At 44.3% G+C, this 15,847-nt stretch overlaps 1 protein-coding gene across 1 annotated transcript; it reads left to right on the top strand.

Moving 5' to 3' along the window:
* Positions 1-1,239: 1,239 nt before the first annotated feature.
* wfdc2 (WAP four-disulfide core domain 2) lies at positions 1,240-15,632 on the top strand. Its single transcript, XM_043710095.2, has 4 exons — positions 1,240-1,403; positions 7,817-7,954; positions 14,330-14,467; positions 14,832-15,632. The coding sequence occupies exons 1-4, from the start codon at positions 1,304-1,306 to the stop codon at positions 14,963-14,965; spliced, it is 510 nt and encodes a 169-aa protein (XP_043566030.2). The 5' UTR covers positions 1,240-1,303; the 3' UTR covers positions 14,966-15,632.
* Positions 15,633-15,847: the final 215 nt, after the last annotated feature.

The raw sequence follows: 15,847 nt of genomic DNA, 5'->3' as shown, positions 1-15,847 counted from the left end.
CACTTCATACTGTTGCATTTCTTCCTCTATCATTGCTATATCAAGGTCAGATATAGCTTTTCTCCTGCCCAAGTACAGATAACTATCTCAGGGCCCTCTTGTAGTAATGCCCCTTCCCCTCGCCCAAGAGACCCAGGTTCAAGTCCCACCCACTCCAGAGGTATCAAATCATTTCTCTGAACAGGTTGGTTAGAAAAATAAATTAAATTAAGAAAAAGTATGAGAGCTTGGTGGTGCCCTCTTGTGGTACGGTAGTAATGTGCACTAAGTGACCTGTGCACTAAGTGACCTGGGTTCAAGCCTCACCCACTCTAGAGGTGTGTAATAGCATCTTTGATCGGGTTGGTTAGAAAAAGCAGATTAAATAAACAAAAATGATTCAAATTTTTCACTGGATTTTTGCTTTATCTATCAGTCAGTACCCGAAATGGTTAACTGACATCCTGGGATAGACTTTGTCCCTTAGGATATAAGGGACTGTTCCTGGGAAGAGCTAACCAGTTGTGGTTCGAAGTTCTAAGTAACTAACAGTAATGTGGACTTACTCTTAGGTAAGGGAGCCTGAGGGTCTCAAAAGGAACAATTCGAAATGTGCTATAACTAGCTTTTACCGTTGACTTGGTGTAGACATTCTTCCTCACATAGTGTCAGTATCTTGGATTAATAATGAAAAGCAGGAGTCGTGGCAATGAATCTCCCCAAGGGATCTCCCCAACAGAGATCGTGCAAGCTGACTGAGTGAACTTCACCGTCCATAACAGCTTTATTTGAGAATATCTTACATTCATGATCCCTATTTTTGAACTGACCCATGAAAGGAACTATTTTACATTTGTCTTATTAAGGGTTTTTGTTGCTTGAATTCCTCCCTCAGTCTTTCCATTTCTGCAGAAAGCAGCTACAATCACCTCAGGTTTCCTTCCCCCCCTTCCCCGGTTTGCCGGTATCATATGCAAACCATTTCTGTTCCTCCTCCGGTTTCTCAGGGTCGAGATTGGGAATTCCTGAACTTCCTGCACACAAACAGCTCACTAAAGCCTTAATTATAAACAATAGTCTTTCAGAACGAGAAGTGGGGCACTAGGACCCCAAGGGATGCAAATAAATTAGGAACACATTTCTTTCAAAATTGGCATCAAAATTTCTGTCGGGACCTTATGTATAAACACAAGGCTGGATCACAGCATGAATACTTGAAATATTTGAGGTAATGAGACCTGCCCAGACCTTCAGGCTGGTAATAGCGGTGTTTCAGTCTGTGGAGCTGTAGTTTCATTGAGTCCAGCTCTTTTCTCTGTCAGACATGGGAACACAGTCTCCTCACTGGCTTATCCTCGTGCTCACCCTCAGCACCCTCTTCCTGTGGCTTGAGTCCACCTCTACAAAGGGATACAACTCCACTGGTGAGTTCAGCCTTCTTTCTAGGAGTTTCCGAACCGAGGCAATGGGGAATGTTTGATGATTTACTAGCTCATGAGGGTAATGAACATGAATCAGTTGCATCCCCCACCACTGAGTGAATGAAACAAGTTGTCTCTGTGTCCTCTTTTCAAGTCTCTATCTTAATGCTATCATTGAATTCTTCTATTTACTTTACTACCATCTTTCTCAACTTTTGCTCCATTTCTCTCCTGTCTGCAACTCTCTTAGGCGTCTGCTTCACACTCCCTCCCATGTCCCTCTCTCTGTCTCTCTATTTTTAACCATCTGTTATAAACATCAAAACTTTGACAACAGCTTCTTCCTTCATGCTCCACACTATTCCCTCTGGAGTCCTCAAAGGATCAATTCTTGGATACCCCCATCGCCTATTTTTCATTTACCCTACATTCGGAGAACTTGCAAATACATTAATTGTGTTTCCATCCTGATCGCTTCCCCCCTCCCCACACACACACACACACACAGTCTTGACTGTTTCACTTGGTCTGCATTCTCAGAATACTTGTGTAACATCCAGCACTGGGTAAGGAAACATTTCCTTCAGTTGAATTTTAGCAAGTTACAATATACCTCTGAGCTGCTGTCTCCCTATTTAATTCACCGTTCCTCTCTCTCTCTCCATTGACACTTTGTTCTCTCTCTAAACTCCTTTATTCCCAATTTCTGAGCCTGTTGGACGTATCAGAAGGAATCTTCGACAATCTTTCTGATTGTGCTGATTAATGAGACCCGGCAATCATGTACCAGAGTGAGAGCGTTTATATTGTGAGGCTGAGAGGGGTGTCAGTCTGCTCCCAAGTATTTTTTTTCCCCCTCTGGGTGACTGGTTCTGGTTTTTACAATCCACTTCCTGGTTCTGTACTGAGTATTTGTCTTGAGCTGCTCTCAGAGGTCCAAGCCCTGAAATTGTTGGTCATGGTATTGAGTCCAAATTGATCATAACTGAAACTGAGCCAACAACAATGACTTCATTCCCACAGCACTTTCAATGTTAGAACATTCCCCAGGAGTGCTAGAAAACACAATAGAGCACAGTGAGCCATTGACGGAGATCTTGGTCCAGAATCTTTGCTCGGAAGAGTTGCAAAGTGATATACGTATATATAAAGTGAGATTAGCCTCTCAATCATCTTTGTGTCTGTTGTAGCCATATTCATCAGAATCATCTGAGATGCCTTGGATAAGATGATTGCCAAATCCTTCTCCTTGTTGTTATAGTATAAATTACTGATACTTGTTCACCCATTCCCTACAATACTCCTAATTGAGAATTATGCCTTAATAGCTACTTACATTACATCTGAGATACATAACTGCCCCCTTGTGAAATTGTCAAGTTTCAATTAAGGGTAAGTCCACATTACTGTGAACCACCTGGACTCAACACTTGCAACTGGAATTGTAACAACCCTCAGAGACTAGAACTGAACTGATTAGCTGCTCCCTGGGACTGGTCCTGTATACCCTGTTGGAATGTGGGACAGATTGGACAGTAGGCTGATGGGATTGGATTTGTCCTGCTTTTTGTTGTCACGACTAGAGGGTTGAGTTTCAGGAGAGGCTGTATTGGCTGGGACCTTTCTTCCCTGGAGCGTCGGCGGCTGCAGCGTTTCCTTATAGAGGTTTACAAAATCATGAGGGGCATGGGTAAGGTGAATATCCAAGGTCTTTCTCCAGGGTAGAGGAGTCCAAAACTAGAGAGTATACATTTAGGGTGAGAGGGGAAACATTTGAAAGGGACCCAAGGGGGCAATGTTTTCACACAGAGAGGTGTGCATGTAAGGAACGAGCTGCCAGAGGAAGTGGCAGAGCCGGGTACAATTACATTTAAAAGGCATCTGGATGGGTATATGAATAGGAAGAGATTAGAGGAATATGGGCCAAATGCAGGCAAATGGGGCTAGTTCAGTTTAGGAAATCTGGTCAGCATGGAGGAGTTGGACTTAAAGGTCTTTTTGTGTGCTGTATGACTCTGTGACTCGATCATTCTATAACATATCTGGGCAATTTTCCACATTGTCAGGTAAATGCCAGTGTTGTAACTGTACTGGAACAACTTGGCTAGGGGAGTGGCAAGTTCTGGAGCACAAGTCTTCAGTAATATTGCTGGAAAGCTGTCAGGGTCCTTCACCTTTGCAGTATCCAGTGCCTCCACCGTTTCTTGATATCACATGGAGTGAATCGAATTGGCTGGGGACTGGCACCTCTGATACTGGAGACCACTGGAGGAGATGGATCATCTACTTGGTCCTTCTGGAAGAAATTTGTGGTCCATAGGATTATTATTGTTTAGGTCCTGCTTGCTATATTCCGACCTAACACCCTAAATTCTGATCACAGGACAACATTGATCAGTCAGGCTATGGGTTTTGTACCAACATGACCAATGACAGCTGACTGTTGAACCTTGACTCCCAGGGTTCATTGCACCAGTTTAGTGACATCGTTGGTCTTCAGCTCTCGGGAGGCAACACACCAACCTGCATTCATCTCTGTCAGGGAAATACTGCTCTTATGGCAGCTTGCTTGTTCACCCATTCCCTATAATACTCCTAATTGAGAATTAAATGAGAGGGAACAATGTGCATTGTGTGGAGAGTGACCAGGAGGCCAGGTTCAAGCTTGGCAGCTACAAAGCAATCAACTGTATTTGGTGTGCCCGCTGTTAGGGGGACTGCATAGTGAGCAGCAAATACAGTAGACAGGATTGAAAAAGCCACAAGTGAAACGCTGCTTCAGCTGGAAGGTGTGTTTGAAGAATAGTGAGGAAAGAAAGTGATACAAGTAGGTGCTATACTTCCTGGGTTTGGACTCACAGGAGGGGGATAAAGTGCAACAGGGGAGTGGACTATGGTGGCATGGAGGGACAAGTCCCTATAGTATGCTGACAGGGCAAGTGTGGTGCCCATGAAGTGAGCTGCTTTGCCCTGGATGGTACTGAGCTTCTTGAATGTTGTTGGAGCTGCACCCATTCAGGCAAATGGGGTGTATTCCATCACATCTCCTGACTTGTGTCTTGTAGATGGTGGGAAGTGGGTACTGCAGATGCTGGAGATTAGAGTCAAGATTAGAGTGGTGTTGGAAAAGCCCAGCAGGTCAGGCAGCATCCGAGGCAGATTCCTGATGAAGGACTTTTGCCCGAAACGTCGATTCTCCTGCTCCTTGGATGCTGCCTGACCTGCTGTGATTTTCCAGCACCACTCTAACCCTGTAGATGGTGGACAGGGTTCAGGGAGAGTTGCTCACTGCATTATTCCCAGCCTCTGACCTGTCCAGTTTGATCAAATTCCACATCCACCTAGCATCTGGACAAGCTCATGCTGCGTGAGAACTCATTCCATCTCGAAAACAAAGTCCAAAGTCTTTCTGTCTAATTTATTGGCAGGGTCCAACACTCCTTGGCAGGGCAGCACGGTGGCTCAGTGGTTAGCACTGTTGCCTCACAGCACCAGAGTCCCAGGTTTGGTTCCAGCCTTGGGCGACTGTCTGTGTGGAGTTTGCACATTCTCCCCGTGTCTGCGTGGGTTTCCTCCCGCAGTCCAAAGATGTGCAGGTTAGGGTGAATTGGCCATGCTAAATTACCTGTAGTGTTAGGTGCATCAGTCAAAGGGAAATGGGTCTGGGTGGGTTACTCTTCGGAGGGTCGGTGTGGACTGGTTGGGCCGAAGGGCCTGTTTCCACACCGTAGGGAATCTAATCTAATCACTTTGGTCACAGATTTGCTCCTGAGCGTGAATAAAGCAGTGACCTTCCCAACGTCGAGAGGGAACCCCGATCGTCCTGAGGCCTGACTGTCCTCACAACGAGAGAATTGACCTGAGCGAACACAAAGTGATTTTACTGCCTGCTCTCAAACCCTGATCTGGGTTGTGGGGGTGGGAGTGCTTGTTCTTGATAATGCTGACCTTTCACATTGGCATCAAATGGACAGAGAGGTAGTTATCAGGAAGTTCCCTTTTCATTAGTGTTCGGGGCAGAGTGAGCCATGGAAGAATATCCACTCTCCTCAGCGTGAGGAATGCAGGAAATGGCTGCAATTAGGCCACAACAAGTGTTTGCCAAAAAGCACAGGAAGGCCACGTTCAGCCGATGCAGGCAGCAGCTTCCTAACTAATCCAAGTGCAGTTTGTTCGTGGCAGACTCTCAGAGGGTTGTAGTGAGATCAGCGTCACCATTTTCCCAGTGACTGTCCGGGATAATCGATTGTCCATTTGAATCAAGCTTCAGTGTTGGTGACAACACCAGGAACTGCCGTTGGCACCTGGCCAGGAATAAACAAAAATAATTCCATAAAATGTTAGACAGAATTAGACGCACCAGGAGCTAGAGAAAGGGAGGTCGAGACAAGTGAGCTGAGAGGAGAGGTCTGATCTTGGGAGAGGATTCCAGGCCTTGACACACAGACACCTGAACACAGGACAGCTAGCGGTGGGTCAAAGGTCATGGGGATGGGCAAGGGCCAAAATTGAAGGAGTGCAGACGTCCGAAAGGTTGTCGGAGCATGAGGAGGGAACGGACATAGGGTGTGGTGTGGGTCTGAAGGAGGTCAACAGGGATAGAGAGGGATGTGGGGTTTGGAGAAGGTTACAGAGACACAGAGGGGTGTAAGGGCTGGAGGGGGTGACAGAGATAGGAAAGTGTAGAGGCTGGAGGAGGTGGGAGAGATAGGGAGAGGTGTAGGGGCTGGAGGAAGTGACAGAGGTAGAGGTGTAGGGACTGGAGGAGGTGGGAGAGATAGGAAGAGATGTAGGGATTGGAGGAGGTGAAAGAGATAGGGAGGTATAGGGCTGGAGGAGGTGAGAGAGATAGGGAGAGGTGACATATTGGATTGGAAACAAAAACTAATTTTGAGGGGGAGAGAGATCATGAGTCAATGTGAACCAATTTATTATAAATGCTCATAATATATGTTTTATTATTTGGGAATCTGAGTTCTAAAATAGACAGAACTGTGAAAACTTTACATTTGGATGTTATTTCTATATTGTATGTGTTAAACAGAGGACACATAGCTTTTGCTTCAGTTTTTCATTCTGTTGAGTGGTGTTACATTATTGAGAAATTTGTTCATATGTGTTTCATTGTGACTCTTACAAATACTCAACATGATTAGTTCAGTACTTTGGAATAAGGATGGACGAGAGAATAAAATTGGGTTACCTAACAACATGTCATCTTACGACACAGGGAGACAGTTCAGAAACGATGTATTTTCAAACCACGGAACTATCCAGAAGGTTAGTGAGTCTGCAGAGTCTTTCAAGTAGAGAGAGAGAGAAAAAAAGGCTTGCAGCAGCAGGAGTGCAGTTTAGTGGTCTCCAAAACCGTCAGGGCAGAACGAATGAATGGATTAATGTAAGGAAGAGAAAATCTCCAGAATGGAAGGCTGTGGAAGAGGTATTTAAGGAACTCTCCACGTTGAGTCTCTCAGCAGTTTGCTTAAAAGTCACAGGAACTGACATAAACTAATGAAATCACATCAATCAATGCAGAGATTTGTTCCAAATAAAAAAGTACAGCTATACCAGTTGAACAAGGAATTTTAAATTGGAAACGGTGTTACTGTTCACTGAGTTCTAAGTTTCTGCATAGTTGTTGGCGAAACTAAAAGATCTGAATACTTAATTTTGAAATTTGTAATAAGACCTTTTCAAAAAGGTAAAAATATAGTTTGCTTTTTTTTTTGGCTTTTTGTTGTCATAATCTTTGTTTTTTTGTTAAAAGTACATTGTCAGCCTCTTTTAAATATGTTCGGTTATTGACCACCATGATAAAGAATTAACACAAATAAAAGCTACAGTCTGTCAAACTAGGCCTCACTCTGGGATGTGGCTTGTCCAATATTAGCATCAGCTGGGATCACTACACAATGAATACAGCACTGATGGGTGAACAGAGCTGTGGGACAGTCTGTTGTTTATGGATGGGGCAAGCTGTATGTTTCTGACAATGGAGTTCTGCCCAAAGTAAATGGGGAAAGGGATGAGTGCAGAGGGTGGGAAGCTCTGGGAGTGAGCACAGTTTATGAGGGAGATGATGAACAGAAACTCCAAGAGATGACATAAAGTGTACTGCTGCTGTGTCCTAGCTTTCAGGATCTTCCTCCACATCAATGAAACTTGCTGTTGTTAAAGACCCTCTCTTTTGATTTTCCAGTATTTTTGATTGTGCTAGGAAATGGGCAAAGAAAAGCTGGTTTAAACAATAAGGAACTTTGAAGGATTGCTGAATTTAGTTTTAAAAGTAAGTTATCTAACACTCATTGTAAGTCTTGTTTACACAGCTGTTCAAGTTGTGTTCTTTAGGCATTTCGATTGCAGTCTAATGTTCTCTGTGTGAGTCCAATCCTACAGGTTGTGCTTTGTGTTGGCAGTGATTAAATTTGGGAAGTGTCCACGCCGATTGGTGGTTGCAGTGACAAAACGGGGATGCCGGTGTGATGCAGATTGTCCTGGGCCGGATAAGTGCTGCGTGTTTGATTGTGGGGCCGTGTGTGTGCCCCCAGCATTCAGTAAGTATCATTCCCATGTTAGCTGTGCTGAGCCCTGGGCAATTACACCTGAGGACCACATCACAAAACCGCATATAGCAACATCTCACAATGTACCTGATGGATGACTGTGAACAGACATAAGGAGTGAACCACACTGTTTACCTGGGGACCAGAGTGACATGGGAATGGAGGGGGTGTGGGGGCATCTAGTGATGGAGATAATGAAGAAACAAAGTGAGGCAGGAATTGCTCCATGAATACCACCTAAAAGCAACATGAAGGGACAAAAGCTTCATTTATGAGCTTCCGTCCATCATAAAGTCAGAATTGGGGATGTTCACTGATGATTGCACAATGTTCAGCACCATTCATGATTCCTCAGATACTGAAGAGTTCACGCTCAAATGCAACAATATCTGGGCAATATCCAGATTTGGGTTGACAAGTGGCAAGTAACATTTGCATCACACAAATGCCAGGCAATGACGATCCCCGATAAGAGACTATCTAACCACCACCCCTTTGGCATTCACTGATATTATCATCACTGAATTCCTCAGTATCAACGTCCTGGAAATTGCCATTGACCAAATTGTCCAACAAGACTCCCCATATAAACCCAGTGGCTGCAAGACCAGGTAAGAGGCTAGGAATACTGCGGTGAGTAACTCCCCTCCTGACTCCCCAAAGTCTGTCCACTATCCACAAGGCACCAGTCAGGAGTGTGATGGAATACTCCCCACTTGCCTGGATGGGTGCAGCTCCAACAACACTCAAGATGCTTGACACCATTCAGGACAAAGCAACTCGCTTGATGGACACTACATCCACAAGCATCCACTCCCTCCACCACCGACACTCAGTAGCAGCAATATGTGCTGTCTACAAGATGCACTGCAGAAATTCACAAAAGATCCTTGGAATACCTCCACCGACAGCTCAAGGCAATAAACATTGGACTTGCCAGTGACACAGAGATCCCGCAAGTGAATTAAGAAAAAACTGCTGGGTGACCTCAAATGTGCCTGCATTGAAACCCCATCAATCCCTCTTAGCAAATTTACACTTCCATCTACATTAATTACAATACCATCATCAACAAATTTGGAAATATGGCTTTCTACATTTCAGTATCATCTTAAGTTTTACAAAACACAAAGGACCCAACAACCTCTAGACGTTTGGTGCCATCAGAAACCGGCCATCAGGAATCGTAAGGTTTCTGAGATTTTCACGTGGATCCAGATTCTGAACTCATCATTGTAGCAATCTCGTGCAGTAATGTCACCACTGTACCCTTTGATTTAACATTCACTAATGATGAGTGTCTTTGTGGAAAAGTTAATGCTTATAAGTTCATGACATAAGATACAGGAGAAGAATTAGGCTATTCAGCCCATCAACTCGGGTTCAACTCCCGCCTCAGGCGACTGACTGTGTGGAGTTTGCACGTTCTCCCTGTGTCTGTGTGGGTTTCCTCCGGGTGCTCCGGTTTCCTCCCACAGTCCAAAGATGTGCAGGTCAGGTGAATTGGCCACGCTAAATTGCCCGTAGTGTTAGGTAAGGGGTAAATATAGGGGTATGGATGGGTTGCACTTCGGCGGGTCGGTGTGCACTTGTTGGGCCGAAGGGCCTGTTTCCACACTGTAATGTAAAAATGTAATGTAAAAATAAAAATGTAAAAACTCTGCAGTGCCATTCGGTCATGGCTGACATGCTCCTCGCTGTCATTTTCCCGCCTTCTCCCCATACCCCTTCAACCCATTACCAATTAAAAATCTGTCTGACACCCCCTTAAAGTTACTCCCTGTCCCAGCACCTACTGCACTCTGGGGGAGTGAATTCCACAGATCCACAACCCTTTGGGAGAAGAAATTTCTCTTCAAGTTTGTTTTAAATTTGCTGCCCCTTATCCTGAGACTATGACCTCTTGTCCTAGAATGCTCCACAGGAGGAAGCATCTGCTCCATATCTACTTTATTCGTACCTTTTATCATCTTGACTACCTCAATTTAATCTCCTCTCATTCTTCTAAATTCCAGAGAGTATAGGCCTAAACTGTTCAATCTCTCTTCATTCGACAAACTCCACATCTCAATCTAGTGAACCTCCTCTGAACTGCCTTTAGTGCCAGTACATCTTTCCTCAAATAAGGGGACCAACACTCTGCACAACACTCCAGGTGTGGTCTCACCAATGCATTGTACAATTGCAACAATACTTCCTTATCATTATATTGTATTCCTTTAGCTATAAAAGCCAACATTCTATTCACTTCCTTTACTATCTGCTGTACCTACATGCTAGTTTTCTGTGGCTCATGAACAAGGTCACCCACATCCCTCTGCACCGTGGCACCCTGAAGTCTCTACCCATTTAGGTAATAGGTCACCTTCCCATTTTCTCGACCCAAATACGTGACCTCACACTTACCCATCTGCCACATTTTGAACCACTCTCCTAACCTATCTGTATCCATTGCAAGGTTCTTATTTCCTCATTGCAATTTACTGTCCTGCCTATTTTTGTATCATCCACAAATTGGCCTATAGAGCCTCCAATCCTGTATCCAAGTCGTTAATGTAGATTGTAAATAACTGGGGTCCAAGGACGGAACCCTGTGGCCCCCCACTAGTTAAACCTTGCGTTCCAAAATAAAAGCATTTATCCCGATTCTCTGTCTTCTGTCCTTAGCCAGTCATCTATCCAGGCTAAATTATTCCTAATCCCATATGATCCAACCTTGTGAATTAACCTTTTGTGTGGTACCTTATCAAATGCCTTCCGGATGTCCAGATAAATTACATCTACAGCACCCCCCCCCTCATCCACTTTGCTTGTTACATCTTCGAAGAACTCTAGCAAATTAGTCAAACATGATTTGCCCTTCATAAAACCATGCTGACTCTGACGGATAATATTTTAACTTTCCAAATGTCATGATATTGCTTCCTTGATAATTGATTCTAACACTTTCCCAACAACAGATATTGAATTAACTGGTGTGTTATTGAATTAACTAGTCCTAGTTATGCAATTTGCTAGGACTCTGGTCTCAACATGATTCAGATGAAGACCATCCCATCGGAACAGGTCCCTTCTTCCCCAGTCCTGGTGCTAATGTCTCACGAATTCAAACTCATTTCTCCCCCACCAGTCTTTGAGCCACGTATTTACTTGCTTAATCTCATTGACCTTGTGCCAATTAGCTTGTGGCTCAGGTGGTAATTATAGAATTGAAGGATAATGGTTGACCTGGTGAGGAATTGGCTTAATGGCAGGAGGCAGTGAGTTGGGAAAGTGAGCAGTAGGGCGTGACTGGTGAGCTCTGTCTGTGTGCTATGAGGAGATGAGGGTGACTGCCTGTATTCACTGCAGCGTGGAAGACTGGGAGGGGGATCTGATTGAAATATATAAAATTCGAACGGGGTGGACGGGCTGGATGCAGGGACGGTGTTTCTATGGCCATGGGTTCCAGAAAATTAGCATTAGAATTAGCTTTATTGTCATATAAACTCAAATGAGTACAGTGGAAAGTGTACAATTCAGCGCTTACGGAGCCATCTTAGGCACAAAGCTCCCTGGATACAGCTTCTTCAGTTCCAGAAAAATCGAACAAAAGAGAAGCAAAAAGAGCAACATTACAGATTTTAGGATTAAATTATAAAAAAAGAGAAAAAAAGAAGTATTTGGTCAGGAAACACAGTACGCCATTTTAAACGGAACTGAGGAGAAATTCTCTCACTCAGAGGGTGGTGGCCCTATGGCTGCAGAGGTCAAGTCAGTGGATATACTTGAGAAAGAAATAGGAAGCTCACTCAAAAACAAAGATATGTGGGGAATGAAGAAAGATTGGGGGTATGGTGTGGAAATAGGGGATCACCTATGGTCTTGTTGATCACTGAGCCGAATGGCCTACTCCCACTCTGTGTTTCTATCATCTCAACACTTCACTGTATTTATTAAAAGTAATACAATAGATGCTCATATTTATATCGAGTGAAATATAACACAAGTGGGTTGAAGCCATACTACAGCAGCAGGAATATCTGCTAAGGCAAAAGCTAGGGTTGCTGGGAGCATTTCTGGGCAGAGGAATGTATTGGTCTTGGAAGAAGCATAGTGAAATTCATTAAAATGATGCTTGGATTCAGAGGAAGAATACATGAGGAGGGAATACACACACATCAGGGTTGTGTTGACTGGACTGCAATTTCCCTATGAATGGCACATCCCCATCAGAGACCCCTATCCTGCCCCTATGAATGGTACCTCCCCATCAGAGACCCCTATCCTGCCCCTATGAATGGTACCTCCCCATCAGAGACCCCTATCCTGCCCCTATGAATGGTACCTCCCCATCAGAGACCCCTATCCTGCCCCTATGAATGGTACCTCCCCATCAGAGACCCCTATCCTGCCCCTATGAATGGTACCTCCCCATCAGAGACCCCTATCCTGCCCCTATGAATGGTACCTCCCCATCAGAGACCCCTATCCTGCCCCTATGAATGGCACATCCATATTTATAGGCCATATTGTGTTTCTCCAATATTCCTTCTTCCTCACTCTCTCTCTCTCTGGAGGGAGACTCTGTTGAACACTCCCAGAATAACTATTCCTGCCACACTACTCAGCCATGACACATGGGAACATGAGACATTGTTGTTGGGGCATACCATTCAGGTCCCCAAACCCTTCATTGCTCAGACTGTTGAGCATCGGAGTTGATACATTATGTTGAAGTTGTACAGGGCATTAATGAGGCCTCTTCTGGAGTTGTGTGTCCAGTTCTGGTCACCCTGTTATATGAAGGATATTATTAAACTGGATAGGGTTCAGAGAAAGACTTACCAGGATGTTCCTGGGAATTGGGGGTTTGAGATATAAGTAGAGGTTGGATAGGCGTAGGAAGTTGAGGGGTGACCTTATAGAGATTTATAAAATCATGAGGGGAATAGATAATGTGAATGGCAGGTGTCTTTTTCCTGGAGTGGGGAATTCAAGACTAGGGGCACCTTTTTAAGGTGAGAGGAGGAAGGTTTAAAAAGACATGGGGGCAACTTTTTTTACACAGAGAGTGGTTCATGCGTAGGATGAACCTCCAGAGGAAGTGGTGGATGTGTTACAACATTTAATAGACATTTAGATAAGTGCATGAATAAGAAACATTTAGAGGGATATGGACTAAGAGCAAGCACGTGAACTAGTTTAATTTGGGATTATGTTCGGCATGGACTGGTTGGACCAAGGGGTCTGTTTCCGTGCTGTATGACTCTATGACTCTATAACCTGCTACAACATTCAACATGATCATGGCGGGTCACTGGTCACGTACTCCTGAACTGCCATCGTGTTGAACCCACACTCAGCTGGTCCATGTCTCTTTGAAGAATCTCTGTGTTCTCTTCATTCTGCACTCCTGCCTTGCTTCATATCATCAGGAAACAATGACCTAGAGCACTCTAACTCTCCGTATCTGACAATTATGGTTGGCATGGATTGGTTGGACTGCGCGATTTCCGTTCTGTATGACTCTCTGACTCGATGACACTATCTAATTCACCTGAGCTCAATTCCTGCACGTCCAACTGGGAAACGATCCACTGCAGCTTCTGGGGATCTGAAATAAACCAGAAAGTGCTGGAGGATCTCAGCAGGTCTAGCAGTATGTGTGAAGTGCGAAACAGAACAAACGCCTCGAGTCCAGTCTGACATTTCTTCATAACTGAAGAGAGAACTGGGAAAATATTGGGTTTTATACTGTGGGGTAAGTGGAACAGAAGGGAAGGTCAGGGAAAGGTTAGAGGGTGAGGGAGACTCATGATGACACAAGTCGTGGAACAAGAGATAATGGGAGAGGTAATAGCTGTGGGCAAAGATGGAGCTAGGAGCAGAGGAGGTGGTAATGGTGGATTTCTGCTGAAAGCAAAGTCAAGTTAAAACTGACCCTGTGTCGGGATAGTTCCTCCCTTCTCACTATCCAAGGCCCAAGACTTCCAGGTGAAGCAGTGATTTACCTGCACTTCACTCAATCTAGCCTACTGTATTCGCTGCTGACAATGTGGTCTCCTCTACACTGGGGAGATGAAGCTCACTCTGCTTTGTGGAACACCTCCGCTCTCTGTACAAACATCATCCCAACCATTTGACACTTCCACCTTGTTCTCACACTAATATTTCTTCCATCAATGATGATTACTCATCGGGGCATTTAGCGATGCAGAGTCATGGATGGAAGTTGGACACTCAGGATCTCACTCAACTAGAGGGGCTGAATGGTTGTTCCCGAAACCTAGCCAGGAGGAATGTCAGATCAGGAATGGGATGGGCAATTTTGCATTTCATTATCAGATGTAGCTCGTGACTGAGTGGAATGCTTGCTTTCCACAGGAAAACCTGGGATCTGTCCTCGGAGGCACGGTGGAGTTGGAGTGTGTGCTGAATACTGTACGGATGACAGTGACTGCCCGGGGGATGAGAAATGTTGCAGTAATGGATGTGGCCATTCATGCACTGCTGCACAGAAAGGTAAGGACAACACAACTGAGGTAAGCCCTCAGTACTCACAACTGTAGCCTGTATCTTGTGTGTGGTGGTTCCTTCAAAGCTGAAGTGACATGGATGGAAAAAGCCCTTGTTTTGTGCATTGACATTAAAATTGGTTTTGGTGATATCAATTTTGCATACACCTTATTGATGGCTGTTGGAAATCCAATTATACTACATCTACTGTTTCCCCATTTTAACCCTCTTAGTTACATCCTCATTAAAAACTCAAATAAATTTGTCAGTTTCTTCTAGGTCTGTCAAGGTAAAGGGAGTGTCTTATGTTGTCGAAGTATTGCACTCAGTATTGCCAGTTTCTGATTTCGTCTCCATTGTGTTCACACAGTGAAACCAGGAAGATGCACTCTGCCTCGGGGAACAAAGATGTGTGCCGAATTTTGCCAACACGATGGAGACTGCCCAGCGGAACAGAAATGCTGTAAAACCACCTGTGGACATGCCTGTTCCGAACCTTGTTAGATAAATTCCTGAGCCCTGTCAGCATCTCCCTGAAATATCGTTATCGCTGTAGCATGACCCTGTGTAATCCCTGCTGAAATACTGTTTTGCTGAAATTATACCAGAGCTTTGCTGAAGTCCTGATAGATTCTGATAACAGCAATATTGGAATTCCTTCAGGAGCATTTCTGGAGAATCCAGAGGTTCGCTGTTGCAATCTCCACAGCGATGTTTTAGCCGATCAAATCACCTTTTTCCTCTTCAGTATAAATTGTTGTGATAGCTTGAAATTTGACATTCTTGCATTTAATCCTGACATGTCAGTGACATGTCTCTCTTTTCAGCAACAGCTCTGTATTATCTGCAAATGTAGATACATGTTTTCATTGACATATTTTTTCTAAGATTTGAAGAACTGAAGCCCCAGCACTGAATATTACAACACTGCACTGTTGTGCAGTGCACTGATGATTGCCCCAATTATCCCTACCCTCTGCTTCTTGTTGATTCATTAATTCTCTACCCTTACTATAACATGTAACCCACAATTTTATAAACAAAGCTTTTGTATACATCTTTACTGAATGCCTTTTGGAAATCCAAATAGGCTACATCTACCGGTTCCCCTCTATTAACCCTCCTAGTTGCGCCCTCAAAAAATAAACTTGAATACATTTGTCAAACAAAATTTGTTTTTCTGGTTGGGAACTTTGAACACAGGGTCAGCGGGATGAGGGTTATGGTCATTTAGGTCAGAGCTGAGGGGACATTTCCTCACTCTGAGGCCTTTGAATCTTTGAAATTGTCACCCCAGAGAGTTCTGGATGTTTGGCAATGCCACAAGTCTGGGATTCTGTGATATTTAAGGCTGATGTTAATTTCTCTCCCAGGGTCTCGAGGAAA

Source organism: Chiloscyllium plagiosum, unplaced genomic scaffold (genome assembly GCF_037043375.1).
Source record: "Chiloscyllium plagiosum isolate Xiang-an unplaced genomic scaffold, Cpla_swu_hap1 HiC_scaffold_15, whole genome shotgun sequence".
NCBI lineage: Eukaryota > Metazoa > Chordata > Chondrichthyes > Orectolobiformes > Hemiscylliidae > Chiloscyllium > Chiloscyllium plagiosum.
Note: the sequence above shows the minus strand (reverse complement) of the source record. Positions and strands in the feature narration are given on the sequence as shown.